General features: G+C 58.9%; 2 protein-coding genes across 3 annotated transcripts; one reads left to right on the plus strand and one right to left on the minus strand.

Moving 5' to 3' along the window:
• Positions 1 to 1,615: 1,615 nt before the first annotated feature.
• On the minus strand, positions 1,616 to 8,971 carry OPRL1 (opioid related nociceptin receptor 1). 2 transcript variants are annotated; one of them, XM_061207790.1, is made up of 4 exons: positions 8,739 to 8,847; positions 5,430 to 5,457; positions 2,246 to 2,601; positions 1,616 to 2,139 (listed from the first exon to the last, which is right to left on the minus strand). In XM_061207790.1, the coding sequence occupies exons 3-4, from the start codon at positions 2,589 to 2,591 to the stop codon at positions 1,616 to 1,618; spliced, it is 870 nt and encodes a 289-aa protein (XP_061063773.1). In that variant the 5' UTR covers positions 2,592 to 2,601; positions 5,430 to 5,457; positions 8,739 to 8,847. The 2 variants fall into 2 exon arrangements, with proteins under 2 accessions (XP_061063773.1, XP_061063772.1); XM_061207789.1 differs by lacking the exon at positions 5,430 to 5,457 and having other exon boundaries at positions 8,754 to 8,971.
• Positions 8,972 to 15,834: 6,863 nt separating this feature from the next.
• LKAAEAR1 (LKAAEAR motif containing 1) lies at positions 15,835 to 16,786 on the plus strand. The gene is made up of 4 exons (XM_061209965.1): positions 15,835 to 15,862; positions 15,987 to 16,388; positions 16,520 to 16,642; positions 16,727 to 16,786. Exons 2-4 carry the CDS (start codon positions 15,996 to 15,998, stop codon positions 16,784 to 16,786), a joined length of 576 nt encoding a protein of 191 aa, XP_061065948.1. The 5' UTR covers positions 15,835 to 15,862; positions 15,987 to 15,995.
• The last annotated feature ends 1,347 nt before the right edge of the window (positions 16,787 to 18,133 follow it).

The following is an 18,133-nucleotide window of genomic DNA, read 5'->3' on the forward strand; positions in this document are numbered from 1 at the left end:
TGAGGGGCACAGAGCAGGCTGGAGGACGAATCAACTTACACCCCACGTGCTAATCCCAGAGAATTTACCCCCATGGCCCCGCAAAGAGTCAGAAACACCTGTTGCAAGCAGAGTGCCCTGACCAGCATGCAGGGGGTTATTCTGACCCTCCGACACGGCCCCTGGAGACAGTTCAGGGCTGGTTACGTGCAGGGGAAATCACACTGTCCACATGCATAGATACATGGAGACACATGTTACACCGGCACAAATGCACATGTCTTTCAGCCTTGGCACGAAAATGCTGCAGCCATAGTGGCTGTGGTTCTCAGAGCCTCCCGCTGCTGGCAGCGCGGACAGAGCCCCGTCCTCCCCAGGAACGACCCCACAGGGCCGGGGCCCCCAAAGCAGGAGAGGCCAGTCCAGAGTCAGCACCTCGTCCTCCTTCCAGGTGCCTCAGCTCACCTGGCCAGGTCTGCAGCTCAGCTGGCAGGCAGAGGCAGCTCTACGACTGCAGATGTGCCAGCAGCTTGTCTGCAGGGAGGACGCTCGCCAAGTCACCGAGCTGCAGCCTCCATCTGCAGACTGGGGGGGTACTTCTCTGGGTGGTCACAGCGGGCAGCGTCCCCACGGCTCAGACGGTCCTTGCAGCCTCCCTCAAGCAGGTCTGCCAGCCCCAGCTCTCCTTCCAGCTCTGCATACGAAGCCGCCTCTGACTGGGAAGCTCAGGCATCCCCCCACAGATAACTGGAGGCTTGTAAATGAAGTAGGGCGTCAGTCACTGGGGGTGCAGGGCAGAACCTGTCCCAACTGGCATCCTTCCAAGGCCACCAGGACCCAAGCAGGACACAGGGTCCTGACAGCTGCACAGCCGCTGAGCTCTGATGGAGTCTGAAAGGGGGGCTTTGAGGGACAGCCCGAGGGGGGCCCAGGCAACCCAGACAGAGCACCACAGAGCCCTCCCCACCCCACAGCTGAGACCAGGCACATGGGGCTGCTTCACAAATGACAGGTGGCCTGCGGTGGTCCTCCTGGCCACCCCGCAAACCTGAACGGCCATGTCTGCGGTGCAACAGTTCATGTGTCCTGGAGGGAACAGGCTTGCTGAGAAGCCTCCTAAAGGAGTTCCACTCTCAGGGCGAGTTCCACTGCCCAGGGATGCCCACTGGGCTCTCCAGGCAGCGCCAGGCCCATCCAGCTGCCCAGAGGAGACACTGCAAGGCTCCATGCAGACAGCACACAGCATGAGGGGCACGGGGGACTGTACAGCTGCTGTCACGCTTCCAGCTGTGTGCCCACCCGGAGCGGGATGCAGCAGGGGAGAGGCCAGAACAGTCCATGAAGCTTGGCAGTGCCGGGGTGGCTCTGGCCGGGCGTGCTCACCAGTGAGTCCTTGCACCCCCTCCCCGCCCTCCACTAGGAGGGCAGCGTTAGTATGACCAGGGCCTCGGGGCAGCCCTAATGCTCTGACCTGTCCCATGATGTCACCAGACCCTCCAAGGCCACAGGGTGGCCCGTGGAGGCTGGTTATGGGCAGTTGCACGTCAGCCTAGAGAGCGGTGACCTGGGTGAGCTCCGTGTTGGGTGTGGACGGGCTCTGAGGGCTGACAGGCACCATGGGCAGGTCCACGCCTAGTCATGCCGGCCGTGGCACCATCTCAGAGGTCTTGCGAGCAAGAGCCACATCCTTGGCAATGCTGCGCACGCGGTCTGACACCTGCATCTCCCGGCGCAGGGTGGGCGCGCAGCAGAACTTGCGGAAGCAGGCCTTGAAGTTCTCGTCCAGGAAGGCGTAGAGGATGGGGTTGAGGCAGCTGTTGACATAGCCGAGGGCCGTGCAGAAACGTAGGATGGCCACCGCAGTCTCACTGCCTGGCTGGACGCCCAGCCCTTGGACCAGCACAAAGACCTGGACGGGCGTCCAGCAGCCCACGAACACAGCCACCACCACCAGCACCAGCCGCGTGATGCGCCGCAGGTTCCGGTCCTTCTCCCGGGAGCCTGAGAGCAGGCGGACGCCTCGCAGCCGCCGGATCATCAGGCTGTAGCAGACCGAGATGATGAGCACGGGGATGATGAAGGAGAAGAGGAAGATGCAGACGGCAAACACGGGGCCCCAGTAGTCCTGGGGGGTGGGGATCTCCACCAGACACTCAATCTCTGCAGGGAGAGAAGCAGGGTCAGGGCAGGTGGGCAGGCGGGCAGGGAGAGAGCCACCCAGAGCCAGGGGAGTGTGGCACTGGGGAGGAGGGTCCCCTGCACTGACCTTCATCCTCAACCTGTGCCGAGCCCATGATGGCAACAGGAACGCCGACAACTGAGGCCAGGGCCCAGATGGCCACATTGACAGCCTGGGCCTTGCTGGATGTCCGGACGTCAAGGGCACGGATGGGGTGGCAGATGGCTACGTAGCGGTCCACACTCATGGCAGTCAGCGTGAAGGTGCTGGTGAACATGTTGTAATAGTCAATGGCGATGACTGTCTTGCACAGGGCGTTCCCAAATGGCCAGAAGCCCAGCAGGACATCTGTGCCCTGGAAGGGCAGTGTCAGCAGCACCAAAGTGTCTGCCAGGGCCAAGTTAAAGATGTAAATGTTGGTAGCTGTCTTCATCTTGGTGTGTCTGCAGAGAGGACGGGGAGGAAGAAGGCTTCATTTGGCAGACCTGGCAGACCTGGCAGCAAAGGGCAAGGGGCCCTTCCTCTTGGCCATCACAGGGGGAACCCACTCTGCCCCCTGCTAAAATGTAGGTTCATGGGCCCAGCCCAATACCATGGAGCCCGAAGGCAAGTATTTTAACAAATTCTTCAAGTACTTACAGCACACAAAAAATGGTTCGCAACCTAAAGACTTGTCTGCCTTGGAAAAGATGGGTGTGGGGTGGCGGGGAGCAGAGTGCCTGCCTGACCCTGCATGAGAGCAGAGACAGGGCTCATAAGACAAAGAACCTGTCCTCCTCCCTTTCAAGTCTCCCCCAAGACCCTTCTTGGACCAAAATGTTGGCCCTTCCACCACCAGAGGTTTCCAGGGGCTCCAGAATCTGGAAGAGCACACCAAACCAGGCCTCACTGTTGCCTAGCAACCGAGACAGGAAATGGTGACAGGGATGGGACAGATGCTAATGGGGTCTGATTGTATGCAAGAACCTGGCATGGGTCTGGAGAAATTGTGGGTGCTTAATAACTATCTGCTAAATGAATTAATAGTTGTTATAGTGGTGATGGTGGTAGTGTTGGTGATGGTGGTGGTGATGGTGATGGTGATGGTGGTGGTGATGGTGGTGGTGCTGGTGATGGTGGTGGTGGTGGTGTTGGTGCTGGTGATGATGGTGGTGGTGGTGCTGGTGATGGTGATGATGGTGGTGCTGGTGATGGTGATGATGGTGGTGGTGGTGCTGGTGATGATGGTGGTGCTGGTGATGGTGATGATGGTGGTGGTGCTGGTGATGGTGGTGGTGGTGGTGTTGGTGCTGGTGATGATGGTGGTGGTGGTGCTGGTGATGATGGTGGTGCTGGTGATGGTGATGATGGTGGTGGTGCTGGTGATGGTGGTGGTGGTGGTGTTGGTGCTGGTGATGATGGTGGTGGTGGTGCTGGTGATGATGGTGGTGCTGGTGATGGTGATGGTGCTGGTGATGGTGATGATGGTGGTGCTGGTGATGGTGATGGTGGTGGTGCTGGTGATGGTGGTGGTGCTGGTGATGGTGGTGGTGCTGGTGATGGTGGTGTTGGTGCTGGTGATGATGGTGGTGGTGGTGCTGGTGATGGTGGTGGTGCTGGTGATGGTGGTGGTGCTGGTGATGGTGGTGGTGTTGGTGCTGGTGATGATGGTCGTGGTGGTGCTGGTGATGGTGCTGGTGCTGGTGATGGTGGTGGTGCTGGTGATGGTGGTGGTGGTGGTGCTGGTGCTGGTGGTGGTGATGGTGATGGTGATGGTGGTGTTGGTGCTGGTGATGATGGTGGTGGTGGTGCTGGTGATGGTGGTGGTGATGGTGATGGTGATGGTGGTGTTGGTGCTGGTGATGATGGTGGTGGTGGTGCTGGTGATGATGGTGGTGCTGGTGATGATGGTGGTGGTGCTGGTGATGGTGGTGTTGGTGCTGGTGATGATGGTGGTGCTGGTGATGATGGTGGTGCTGGTGATGGTGATGATGGTGGTGGTGCTGGTGATGGTGGTGGTGGTGGTGCTGGTGATGGTGGTGGTGTTGGTGCTGGTGATGATGGTGGTGGTGGTGCTGGTGATGGTGATGGTGATGGTGGTGGTGTTGGTGCTGGTGATGATGGTGGTGGTGGTGCTGGTGATGATGGTGGTGCTGGTGATGGTGATGGTGATGATGGTGGTGGTGCTGGTGATGGTGGTGGTGGTGGTGCTGGTGATGGTGGTGGTGGTGGTGCTGGTGATGGTGATGGTGATGGTGGTGGTGTTGGTGCTGGTGATGATGGTGGTGGTGGTGCTGGTGATGATGGTGGTGCTGGTGATGGTGATGGTGCTGGTGATGGTGATGATGGTGGTGGTGCTGGTGATGGTGGTGGTGGTGGTGCTGGTGATGATGGTGGTGCTGGTGATGGTGATGGTGGTGGTGGTGGTGCTGGTGATGATGGTGGTGGTGGTGCTGGTGATGGTGATGGTGATGGTGGTGCTGGTGCTGGTGATGGTGGTGGTGGTGCTGGTGATGGTGGTGGTGCTGGTGATGATGGTGGTGATGGTGATGGTGCTGGTGATGGTGGTGTTGGTGCTGGTGATGGTGGTGGTGGTGGTGCTGGTGATGGTGGTGGTGGTGGTGCTGGTGATGATGGTGGTGCTGGTGATGGTGATGGTGGTGGTGGTGGTGCTGGTGATGATGGTGGTGGTGGTGCTGGTGATGGTGATGGTGATGGTGGTGCTGGTGCTGGTGATGGTGGTGGTGGTGCTGGTGATGGTGGTGGTGCTGGTGATGATGGTGGTGATGGTGATGGTGCTGGTGATGGTGGTGTTGGTGCTGGTGATGGTGGTGGTGCTGGTGCTGGTGATGGTGGTGGTGGTGGTGCTGGTGATGATGGTGGTGCTGGTGATGGTGATGGTGCTGGTGATGGTGATGATGGTGGTGGTGCTGGTGATGGTGGTGGTGGTGGTGCTGGTGATGGTGCTGGTGATGGTGATGGTGGTGGTGGTGGTGCTGGTGATGATGGTGGTGGTGGTGCTGGTGATGGTGATGGTGATGGTGGTGGTGTTGGTGCTGGTGATGATGGTGGTGGTGGTGCTGGTGATGGTGGTGGTGCTGGTGATGATGGTGGTGCTGGTGATGGTGATGGTGCTGGTGATGGTGATGATGGTGCTGGTGCTGGTGATGGTGGTGGTGGTGGTGCTGGTGATGGTGGTGGTGGTGGTGCTGGTGATGGTGGTGGTGATGGTGGTGGTGCTGGTGACAGTGGCAACACCAGAGACGACAATGTTCCATGTCAATTAAGCTACCATGAAGGAATCTGGGGTTTCGTTCTGCCTCTTAGAGAGAGATTAAGAATAAGCTCAAAGAGGCCTTAATCATGACCAAATAACAAGGACAGTGATGATGGCGGATGCCTGTGCCAAGTTCTTCACTTGGATTTTAACTCATTTAAGATTCAGAAGCACTATTTCGATGCCCAGTCTGCACGGGAGGACGTTCAGGCTCAGAGGACCTAAATGGTCTTCTCAAGGCCACAGAGCTGGTAAAAGGAAAAGTGGGTCAAGAGAACTAGAAGAGCAGCCACAGACAGGAGGAAAGATTTGCCGAAGACCCATCTGACAAAGGACTGCTGTCCAGAATGCACGAAGAACTCCTAATACTCAACGATAAGAACACAGACAGCCTGGTTAAAAATGGGCCAAAGACCTTAACAGACCCTCAGCAAAGAAGATATACAGACAGCAAAGAAGCACATGAAAAGATGCTCCACCTATGTCATCAGAGAAATGCAAATTAAAACAACAATGAGGACTTCCCTGGTGGCTCAGTGGATAAGAATCCGTCTGCCAATGCAGGGGACATGGGTTCGAGCCCTGGTCCGGGAAGATCCCACATGCTGCGGAGCAACTAAGCCCATGCACCACAACTACTGAGCCTGTGCTCTAGAGCCCGTGCTCCGCAACAAGAGAAGCCACCGTAATGAGAAGCCCATGCACCGCAACGAAGAGTAGCCCCCGCTTGCCGCAACCAGAGAAAGCCCGCGCAGAGCAATGAAGACCCAACGCAGCCAAAAATAAATATTTTTTTAAATAAAACAACGAGATACCACTACATACCTATTAGAATGACCAACATTTGGAACCCTGACACCACTAAATGCTGGTGAGGATGTCAAAAGGTACAGCCATTTGAAAGACAGTTTGGCAGTTTCTTACAAAACAGACTCTTACCATAAGATCCAGCAATCACCCACCCTTTGATATTTACCCAAAGGAGTTGAAAACACATCCACATAAAAACCTGCACACGGATGTTTATAGCAGCTTTATTCATAGTTGCTGAAACTTGGAAGCAACCAAGATGTCCTCCAGTAGGTGGATGAGTAAATAAACTGTGGCTCACCCAGAAAATGGAATATTATTCAGCAGTAAAAAGGAATGAGCTGTCAAGCCGTGAAAAGACACGGAGGACCCTGCCATGCATGTTGCTAAGTGAAAGAAGCCAACATGAAAAGGCTACAGACTGTATGATTCCACATTCTGCAAAAGCAAAACTATGAACACAGTAAAAAGATCAGTGTTTGCCAGGGGTTGGGAGGTGGGAAAGGATGAGAAGGCAGAGCATGGGATTTTTAGGGCAATGAAACTATTCGGTGTGATGCTGTAATGGTGGATACGTGCCATTATGTATTTGTACAAACCCATAGAAAGTACAACACCAAGAGGGAACCCTAAGGTAAACTATGGATTTGGGGTGATTATGAGGTATCAGTGTAGGTTCATCAGTTGTGAAAATGTACTATTCTGGTGGGGATGTTGATAATGGGGGAGATTACGCCTGGGGAGGGGAGGGCAGGGCAGGGACTATATGGGAAACCGCTGTACCTTCTCCTCAATTTTGCTGTGACCCTAAAACTGCTTTAAGAACATTGTCTGTAAAAAAAGAGCAGGGACTGGAAATGGGTGTTTCTGACCGCTGAGGCAGTCCCCCCCAGCCCCACGGCTCAGAGCACGTCGCTCTGCCTCTGAGCCGGCGTGCTCACAGCAGCTCCCGGGCATCACTCTCCGTGGGGACTGCTCGTGGGCAAGACGACCTCCCCTCTCTGCTCTAATCAAGACGTGCCTCTAAGGGTTTTGATGCCCCCGCGCAGAGGAGAGGCCCCAAAAGAAACACTCACAACCGGAGGGAGGAACAAGCCCACCCCCACCCACATTTCTCACCCATAGCACACCCTCCAGCCACGAAGGGGCACGTGAGTCTAGGGCCCCCGGGTCAGCACTGGGGGAAGGGCGGCTGCTCCTCCCAGCCCCTTGTCTGAGCACACACACGTACAAATGTACAAGGGCATGCTTACACACATGCACACACATGGACACAGCCACAAGGGCGTGTGCACATGCACACATACATGTGCACACATGCACGCGCGTGTGTACACACATACCCAAGCACATGTGCGTGTACCCACATGCACACACGTGTATGTGTTCACGCTCACGCATTCATGCCCACGCTCACATACATGTACAAACATGTACATGCTCGCATGTATTGTGTCCATGCACACAGATGTATGTACAAGGTGCAGTACACACACGTATATGCATACACCCAGACATGCACACACTCACATACGTGTACACATTCACACGGGTGCACACTCTCATGTGTGTACAAACATTTACATGCTCACATGCATGCGTACACATACATGTATGCACATGTGTACACACATGCACACGTGCGTGTGTCCCCATGCCGTCCCAATGCCATCCCCACATGCTGTTCCCACCCTGTCCCCACACTCCCCCCCATGCTCTTCCCACTCTGGCTCCCCATGCCATCCCCACGCTGTCCCCCACGCTGTCCCCCACGCTGTCCCCATGCTGTCCCCCATGCTGTCCCCACGCTGTCCCCCACGCTGTCCCCCATGCCGTCCCCACGCTGTCCCCCACGCTGTCCCCACACTCTCTCCCACGCTCTTCCCACTTTGTTTCCCCATGCTGTCCCCTCATACTGTCTCAGCCATCCTTCCACAATGTCCCCACACCATCCCCCATTATGTCCCCCCAGCAGCGTGGCTGCCATCCTTGACCCCACAAGCGTTCCCATTCTGAGCGCCAGCAAATGCTGGAATCGGCCCAAACACCAGCGGTGAACATGGAGCCCCGGAGCTGAGGAAGGGGCTTCGTGAGGCTGCCCCAGCGCCGGACCTGGACGCCGCCGCCAAGAGCTGCCTTCCGGGATCGCTGTGGGGCCCGTGGGGTGCTCACGCGGCAGCTTGGCTGGGAGCCTGGCCCACGGCTCAGATGGAACGTCACCTCTCGGGAGTCAGGGTGACGCTCCATCTGGGACAGAGCTGCACCCCCTCCCACACCCGGACTGGCCCCTGCCTCTCCCTCTCCCCACAGTCAAGTGCCTCCGCCCTGAAGAGCTGAGCCACCAGGGCCTCAGGACTGACCCTGCCCCGTGACAGGGGGACCGGGAATTGAACGGGGCAGTGGGAGATCCCCACCTGCCAAGCTGCCAGCGCAGCGCCTGCTCCTTTCCCCTCGGCAGCTGCTCGGGACTCACCGGTGGGAAACTGGGTCGGGGGGGGGGGGTGCCCAGCCTACCTGAGGATGACATACATGACGAGACAGTTCCCCAGCAGCCCCCCGATGCACACAGCCAGGTAGAGCCCCACGATGGTGACCTTGAGCCCGAGGGGCAGGAAGGCGCCGTGGCTGGCGTTGAGCAGCAGGTGCGGGGGCAGCAGGCTGTGGTTGGGGCTTAGGAGGGACAGGTTGCCCTGCAGGCGGCCGCCGTAGAGGACGTCCCAGAACGGGGCAGGGAAGAGGGACTCCATGCCCCGCCCTGCACGCAAAGCCCCACGGTACCTGGGAAGGCACAGGGACACGTGAGCGCGGCACCCAGCACCCACCCTGCCCCGGGCCACAGACACGGAGCCACATGCGTGCGCACACACATACACACACACACCGGGGCACATGGAGACACGCAAACGTGTATGCCAGGGACAGGGATACACGAACACAGGGGCACACGTGCACACACACAGGGACACGGTCTCAGCTGGCCTGCGGGCTCCCACATGGGATGCGCGGATGCGCTTACACAGCGGGATGTGTCCACCCATGGGGGCTCACAGACACACAGCATGCACACACACACACACACACACACACACACACAGATGCCCAAAGCTGCCCTCGTGCACACGCAGACACAAAAGGGACCAAGACACACCCAGAAGCACCTGGAACGCTGGACACAGGGCAACCGAGCACAGGGCCTCCTCCTGCCCCTCCCCAGCCCTGCCTGAGGGCTGCGGCCACCACAGGTCACCTCCACGCCAGCCCCCAGCGGCTCAGCCTTACCTCGGCGACCTCCGTGGGAGCTGGGACCCCGGAGACCCGAACCCTCGGCCTGCAGCAGAGCAGGGCTGGGAGCGCCAGCCCGACTCAGCTCTGGGTCTGGACGGGACTGCGGCTGCCGCTTAGTGGCAGCTGCTCCTTCTCCTTCTCAGACACCAGACCAGACGCAGCAGCCTGGCGCACGGAGCTGGGGGAGGGGAGGAGGCTGCAGCTCCAGAGGGGGAGGGGCCGTGCAGGATGGAGGAGGGGGCCCCAGGCTGGGTGGGGACAGATGCAAAGGGACCAGGGTGCACCCTTAGAGATGAACAACAGAGAGAGGCTTGGACCCACAGAGCCCAGACAGAGACAGGCTCTAACACATGGACACAGGGACAGAGGTGCACGTGAGAACTCAGACTCGTGGACGGACACACACGCGCGCGCACACACACACACACACACACACACACGGACACACAGGGACTCAGGGACAGACACATGGAGACACAGCGACAAACACACAAGAACAGACACAAAGGACAGGCAGAAACACACAAAGCCATGGAACGGAGACTCGGAGAGACACACACAAGACAGAGACAGACGTGAAGCCGCATCTCACACAGAAGCAGGGCCTTGGACGGACTCAGACCTGCCCCAGCCGGAGTTCCATGCCCAGAACAGCGCCCCTCAGCTGGGATCCCAGGGCAGCTGAGCCACAGGGGGCCGCCGGTTGGGTGGCTGGGGCCCTGCCCAGCCAGCCCTGATCAGATCAGAGCCTCATAAACAAGCAGGGTGTCTGGACTGTCCAGTGTGCCCCGTGTGCCTCCTGGGTGCCAAGCCCATCACAAGCACGAGCTTGTCCATCCCCACTACCCCTAACTGTGGGCCTCAGCATCACCTTTGTGCCAACAAGAGCAGCAAGCCTCAGCACCTCAGCAGTGTGAAGCCACCTGTCAAAGTGGCAGAGACAGGGTTCAAAGCCAGGTCTGTCTGCCACCTGAAGACCCAGCAAGGGCACCTCTGCCACAGCTGGGTCCCTGAACAACATCTGAACACCATTCCCTCACAGCCTGGGCCCCCAGCACCCACACGGCAGAACATGGAGCTGCCTCCTTCCCACCCCTGGGGCCACATGCCTTGTGGGTGACCCCTGAGCTGAACTGCCAGCCCCACCCCGTCAAGGGGTCTTTCTTCCTGCCCGGGCTCTGCCCACACAGCCCAGACCCTGCTTGGAGCATCTGTCTCCAAGGATGGGGACCTGGTTGCTAGGCGACTGGCAGCAGCGTCGCTAGGATACCTGGCGAATCAGGAGAGGACAGAGCAGGCAAATACCCTAGGGCTCAGCATCCCAGGCTGTCCCCCAGGACTTATCTCTGCATCTTCACTGCAGTCGACCCAGGGACACGTGTGGAGACATGGGGCACATCCACAGAGGCACTCAGGACACAAAGACTCACAAAAACACACACAAAGATGCCCAAATAGGCACACGGGTGAACAAACAGACATGGGTACATGCTCAGAGGACGCACAGACACTCGAAGGGACCCACAGACGCATGGGCCACACCCACGCAAACCCACACTAGGGTGCACGTGAGGCACGAGGTAGACACGGGAGAAGAGGCAGATCAAAGCCTCAGACGCCCAGGGGACACACGTGCACCACATTCTCCAGGCAAAGCTCGAAGCCCCATCCCATCGACCTTGGGAGCCCCGCAGGGCAGGAACCCCAGGGGCTTGCCCTCCTGCAGCCTCCCCGACCTGGGCTCCCCGAGGTCTGAGCAGCCAACCTCAGCCCCTCCCACCCCCACTGCCTGGGCCCACCTGCCCGCCAGTTTACGAAGCTGCGTTTCCTAATGGCCTTCAGCCTGGGGAAAGGGCGGGGCTAGGAGGCTGCCTTGAGGCTGGGTGTGAGTTCCAGTCTGGACAGACCTCCCATGAGGGCACATCGGGAGGAGACAGCACCGAGGACAAGGACATCTGGGCCCACCTGCCCGCACGGGCAGTCTCAGCCCAAGGACAGGACGGTGGGGGGCCAGGCCAGGGTGCTGACGACACTCCCTGGGGATGGGAGCCCCCAGCCCTGGACCCTGCAAGGTTCCCACAAAGGGGGCCTGGCCCAGGAAATGGCCCAGCCTCTCTCGACCCCTGTATGGCCAGGATAAGACACAGAACGTATGTGTCACACATGGGGCAGCAGGGAACACGTGTGAGCATCTGTATCAAAGCAAGACAACCTCAAACACACACATCATATGCAGGCCAAACAAAACATGCAAGGGTACCAGCGACAGCCCAAGACACGCAGCTTACGTGAATGACAGCACAGAACACGGGTCCGCAACATATCAAGTGACAGCCTGACCAGGGCTACACTTGGAGGTCACAGGCATTCCGGGCAGAACCCAGGTCCCAGAGTGCCGGTGACACCCACAAACTGGGGTGAACGCACCTCACTCTTGCACCCAGTGACTCAGGGCCCGTCAACGCCAGATGGCACACTGTCTGCTGCCCCTCGGTCCGCATATGCTTTGCCACCCCCCCACCCCCGGGAGTAGGGCACGGGAATCAAAGCACAGTCGCCAGCAGCCTCACCCAGAACAGCCATCCCCAGGGAATTCAGTCACCAGGCCAGTTGTGCCGTTAAAAAGTAACAGGAATGGGGCTTCCCTGGTGCCGCAGTGGTTAAGAATCCGCCTGCCAGTGCAGGGGACACGGGTTCGAGCCCCGGTCCGGGAAGACCCCACATGCCGCGGAGCAACTAAGCCCGTGCGCCACTACTACTGAGCCTGCGCTCTAGAGCCCGCGAGCCACAACTGCTGAGCCCGCGTGCCTAGAGCCCGTGCTCCGCAACAAGAGAAGCCACCGCAATGAGAATCCCGCACACCGCAACGAAGAGTAGCCCCCGCTCGCCGCAACTAGAGAATAGCCTGCGTGCAAAAAAAAGTAAAAGGATTTTCACAATTCTGGGCTTCTTCATAAAATATTACTTTTTCCTTGTGATTTTAACTTCCTAATATTTACATACAGTGACAGAGAATTGTAGATTTGCAATATAATGTTAAATTTTGCAGTCATTTCATAATACTTATTAATATTATTTTGAAGTTTTATTTTCAGGCCTTGGCATTCATCAGCTTGCTCTTAGATCTCAGCATTTCCATCAGCCCTTGAAAAACACATGAATCCTGGACACAGAAACAGGCGGGAGACGTGGCCCGGGGCCTCACAGTGGCTGGGCCCCAGACACAGGGAGCACCTCCCCTCCCAGGGGAGCCGTAGGGGGGTGGAGAAGCAGGAAGAAGCTCCTCTCAGGAATGTGAACTGTGCCAACACCAGGCCCTCTGGGAATTAGGGAGGAGAGGGTGTCAAAGGTTTTCAATCCTACAAAAACAGAGGGAAAGTTACAAGCCCCTTCTTGCAGGAGAGTGTGCCCATTCTCCCCCTCCCCCCATAACTGCCACTCCTGCAAGTCACTTCCCCCCTGCATCTCCCTGGCGGGGACCCTGGGAAGCTGAGAGGAGGGCCCAGACTCCTGTCTCAGAGAACTCACTCCTGTGGGAGCGCAGAGTGAGGGCCAGAGGTGGTACTGGCCTGGGCTGTGTGTATCCAGGAGGACTGCTTGAAGGAGGTAGGTCAGCCTGCCTAAGCCCTCACTGCTTCTTCTGGAGCCCAGAGACCTTTGCCTTCAAAAGCCCCTCGGTGATGCTGAATCCCAAGGCCCAGGCCTCACCCTAAAGGCACAAGCCCGGCGGCGGGAAGGGGAAGCATCCAGGGAACAGCTCCTGCAAAGGCTTGGGGGCTGGAAGGATGGACAGTTCCATGCAGCTTTGGGAAGGAGGGGATGGCATGCCAGCTCCGGAGATATGGGGCCACAAAAGGGAGGGGATATGGGGCTATATGTATGCATATGGCTGATTCACTTTGTTGTACAACAGAAACTAACACAGCATTGTGAAGCAATTATACTCCCATAAAGATGTATTAAAAAAAAAAAAAAAAAGCTTACCCTCTCACTGGGAGGCCAGAGCAAGCTTCCAAAATCAATAGGAACAGGCAACTGCCTCCTTCAGAAAGGCCAGAACCTCAGCTGAGACCCCACCCCCAAAGCCAGGACAGTCTCTCCCCTCAGGGACTCAGGTTGTGAACTCCCAAAACGGCACCATCCATGGGCCTCAGTGACCACCTTGGTACATCCATGAATGAAGGGGAGAGGCATGTTTACACTGTGGGAACCACCAATACATTAGCAAATTATGGACTTAAAGCACTAATTTTGGCCTAACATCAACTGTGGAATGAGTACATGGATTAATGAATCCAGAAGAATCTGACGAGCGCATGAACAAAGTAAAGAATTAATCAATTAAGTGAATCAGTTATAAAATATTATGAAATTAACAAATGCACAAATAAATTACAGAAATCTAGGACCCAGGACCCAGAAATCAAAACCCGAGTCTGGGGACTTCCCTGGTGGTTCAGTGGTAAAGAATCCGCCTTCCAATGCAGGGGACGCGGTTTGCTCCCTGGCCGGGGAACTTAGATCCCACATGCCGCAGGGCAGCTAAGCCCGCGTGCCGCAACTACTGAGCTCACGCGCCTCAAGGAGAGAGAGAAAACGTGCACACCACCACTAGAGAGAAGCCCGCGTGCCGCAACGAAGAGCCCACGCGCCGCAACTAAGACCCAACACAGCCCAAAAAAAAAAGAAAGGACTTCCCTGGTGGCGGAGTGGTTAAGAATCCACCTGCCAATGCAGGGGACACGGGTTCGAGCCCTGGTCCAGGAAGATCCCACATGCCGCGGAGCAACTAAGCCCGTGTGCCACAACTACTGAGCCTGCGCTCTAGAGCCCTCGAGCCGCAACTACTGAGCCCCCGTGCCACAACTACTGAAGCCCGTGCGCCTAGAGACCCGGCTCCGCAACAAGAGAAGCCACCGCAATGAGAAGCCCGCACACCGCAACGAAGAGTAGCCCCCAGCTCTCCACAACTAGAGAAAGCCTGTGCACAGCAACAAAGACCCAATGCAGCCAAAAATAAATAAATGAATAAATTTATTTGAAAACAAGGAAGAAAATAAATATTCAAAAAAAAAAAACCAATGGTCTAAAAAAAAAAAACCGATTCTGTTCTGACACCACCCCTGGGACCCCCAGACTTGCCCTGGAAGAGGTGAAGAGTCCTGAGTTCTGCTGTGGGAGGCCTCGTGGGCCATGAAGAGGGGGAAGGGGCTCAACCACGAAGGTCTCCTCAGATCTGCGCCCCCTGACCCCAAAACTAGCCAGCAAAGACCTCTCCAGCCAGGAAGCTGGGCCCACAGCCCGCAGAAGAGTGCGTTTGGGGCTCTTCAGAAAAGAAAAAGAGCGCACCCGGGCTGTTAAAGCTGGCGGTCATCTCCCTCGTGGTCCTTGACGGCCGGGAGGTCCCGGGGCGGGGCATCTGGCCGAGGACCTCAGCGCACTTGGGCCGTTGTTCTGACCACGCACCTCCCCGAGGGCTCGCCCCGCCCCCGTTGGCTTGGGGGAGGGGCGGGCCTCCTGGTTGCCGAGCAACCGCGTCAACAAGTCCCAGAGAGTCTGGGCTGAGTTGGAGGCCCAGACCCGAGAAGGCGGAAAGTATGGGGTGTGGAAATGGGAGGCAAGGGCCGGGCACTCGACCGCCGCCGCTAGGGACGGGGCGGGGGAGGGAGCGGACGCCAGCCTCTGTCCCAGTGTGGGCCAGGACCCGGCCCAGGATCTGGGGTCTGGGGTGCTGTGGGCTGGGCCGGGCGAGGAAAGGAGCCCTGCAGGGCTGCACCGGGACTTCCGCGGTGTTTCCCTCTCCCACCTCGTGGGCCCTTCCCCCTCTACCACCTTTTCCCTGGGCTCCTCTCTCCCTTACTCCATCTAGACCCAGCGGGGGACAGGCTGGGGGGGATGGCGTCTCCCCTGCAGCAAGCCAGCTGTCCATTCGATTCTGAGACTCCCCCGCACACAAGTGAGACCTCCCACAGACACACAAACGGACCCACACAACATCATCAAACGCACACACATCTCCCAGAAAAGCATGAGTCCTCTGCCCAAGATATAATGAAGGCCCACCCCCTCCATCTCCAGCCCCTAACACTAAGACAGAGGGATCTGAGGCCTACGCAGACATGGGGGACTGAACACAGCGAGGGTCCTGGCATGGGAGGAAGTGTCCTCCTAGCCTCACCCAGAGCAGTCTCAAGCTGTCTCCACCCCTGGGTAGTGCCTGAGGTCAACTCAGGGCGGGAGAAACAGCCCGTGGGCAGGAAGGGAGTGGATCAGAAAGTTCTAGCGGAACGCAGGAGTGAGTAAGGAGGCCGAGCTGACCGGAACGTGTGCGAGGTTGCGGCAAATGTGCAGAGGTCAGAGGTGCGGGCCCTAAGGCGGGCTGCGCGGGGTCCAGAGGGGCCGGAGCTGGGAACCCACGGCGGGGCCAGGTCAGACCGAAGGAGCGGGCGCCAACGGGACATCGTCTTCCCTCGGCAGGGCCCGAGGATGCAGCCAGAGCCGGCGAAGGGGACCGCGCGCAGGGTCCCGCGGGAGCGAGCGGGCAAGGGTGCGCAGGGCGCAGGGGCCCGCGTGGGGTGTGCCAAGGCGGAGCCCCCGACGCTGGGTTGGGCCCTCACGCTGGAGGGGCTGGCGGCCATGCGGCCCGCGCAGCGCCACAGCCACCTGCTCTTCGGCGACCTGCTGGAGGACGTGGGCGCGGCCGCTTCCGTCTTCCCGAGCGAGTCAGCGGAGCTGGGGTACCGCATGCCTGACCCGCGCGCGTGGACGCTGCCGCTCGAGCCGCCCGCGCAGCGCCAGGACCGGGTCCTCGGCGTCCTCAAGGCCGCCGAGGCCCGCGGCCGAGTCCGCGCTCTCCGACTGCGCTACGCCCGCCTGCGGGTGAGGCAGGGGCGGGGCCGGGGCGAGGTCGGGACGGGGGGACCACCCGGCCCGGGGCTCTGCGGGCGCGGCGGGGCCGCCCGTCGCTAAGGCTGCGCAACACCCCCGCGCCCTGACCCCGGCACCCGCAGGCGGAGGAGGTCTCGCTCCTCATCCTGCGGCAGAAGTCCGCGCGCGCCGCCCTCCGGCTGGAGCTGTTCCTGCCGCCGCAGCTGAAGCCCACGCGGATCCCAGACCCCCTGGACCGTCAAGAGGTGCTTGCGAGCCCGGGAAGGGCCGGGAGGGGGGTGCCCGCCCTCTGCCCCGCACACCCGGCCCCAGCACCTCCTCCCCCGCAGCGGAGGCGCGTGGAAACCATTCTGGAGGAGAAAGTCGACGGCAGCATCTTCCCGCGCTGATGGCGACTCCGCAGTGCACGACTGCGCCCCACCCTCCTACATAAAGTTCTCACTTTCCAAGCGCCCCCTGGTCTCTAGGCTTCCTTTCTCTAGGTCCCCTGGGAGGGAAGGGGGAAGGATGGATGCTGCGTCTCCCACATCCGATGTCACAGACATTGGGGTACTCAGACTGCAGCTCCTCCAACAAAGTGGAAAGCTACAAGCTGGCTGACATCAGACTCACAGGGCGCAGGGACACCCCTAATCCCCCAAATCCCACGCTGCCCCCATCAGGCAGTCTGGTGCCCTGTGCGTCCGTGGGAGCCCCCAGCCTGGGTGTGATGGGGAGAGCCTGCATCAGCAGCAGTCACACCCCCAGAGGTAAGGGCAGACGCAGGGAGAAAGTGGTACCCAAGTGGGCCGCCCCCAGACTGCAGGTCATTCCATCAGAGGGTCAGAGAGGAAGGTGACATTCTGGACAGGAGACTGGGGAAGGGGAGACCCCTTCAGGCAGAAATCACCCTCGGGGTTTTCCGTTCCATCCTGATAGTCCTCCTCTGCCCCTGTGATCCCCCTTACTGGACCCCCCCCCCACACACACACACACACACGTACATACACATGCACACACACAGAGGACAGGAAGGACACCGCCCCTGTTCCAGTCTGACAAACCCACATCCTGCAAACCCCCTGGATTCTGAAGAACCTCCCAAGTTTCTGCACAGATCTCTCCTTCGAGAACTTACTCTCCTGCCCAACACAGGCTCTTTGCAGAGACTGAGATTTCTCTTAGCCGGCTCTCCCTTTTCCTCCCTCCCAGCAGTCCAGCGGGCTACAGAGGTGGGGGCCTCAGACAAGGCCCTCCCCTGCCAGGAGGCTCTGGCAGAGTTGCCAGCCTGCAGCAGAGAACTGGTCCTGGAGGGGTGGGCCCTCTACTGGCAGAGGTCAGAGCTGGGGTCCAGCAAGGAATCCTGCTCTGTGGCGGCCAACGCCCTCCCTGACGCAGCTCAGAATGGGGACCTGAGCCCTCTGTGTCCTCAGCGAGCCCTTCCCCCTCACAGGACCCTTCTCCTGTTCTGGGTTGTTGCACCCTTGGCGTTGATCCAAGCCCAGAACTGTGTGTGGAGCTGGAGACTGGAAGCTCCATGAGGGAGGGGGGAGCTCTCTATGGGGGGGAGGGGGCGGGGGGCGGTTCAGGCAGGTAGGGGAAACAAGGAACAGGGGAAGAGAAGGTGGCTTGGGGGAGGGGCAGAGAGACAGGGAAGGGGAGCATCAGGCAGGCACTTGAGGACAGAGGACGAGAGAGGCACCCACCGCCCTGAGGAGGCCAGCAAGAGGGCGGCCTCACAGACAGCTCTGCACCAG

Source organism: Eubalaena glacialis, chromosome 13, assembly GCF_028564815.1.
Source record: "Eubalaena glacialis isolate mEubGla1 chromosome 13, mEubGla1.1.hap2.+ XY, whole genome shotgun sequence".
Taxonomy (NCBI): Eukaryota; Metazoa; Chordata; class Mammalia; order Artiodactyla; family Balaenidae; genus Eubalaena; species Eubalaena glacialis.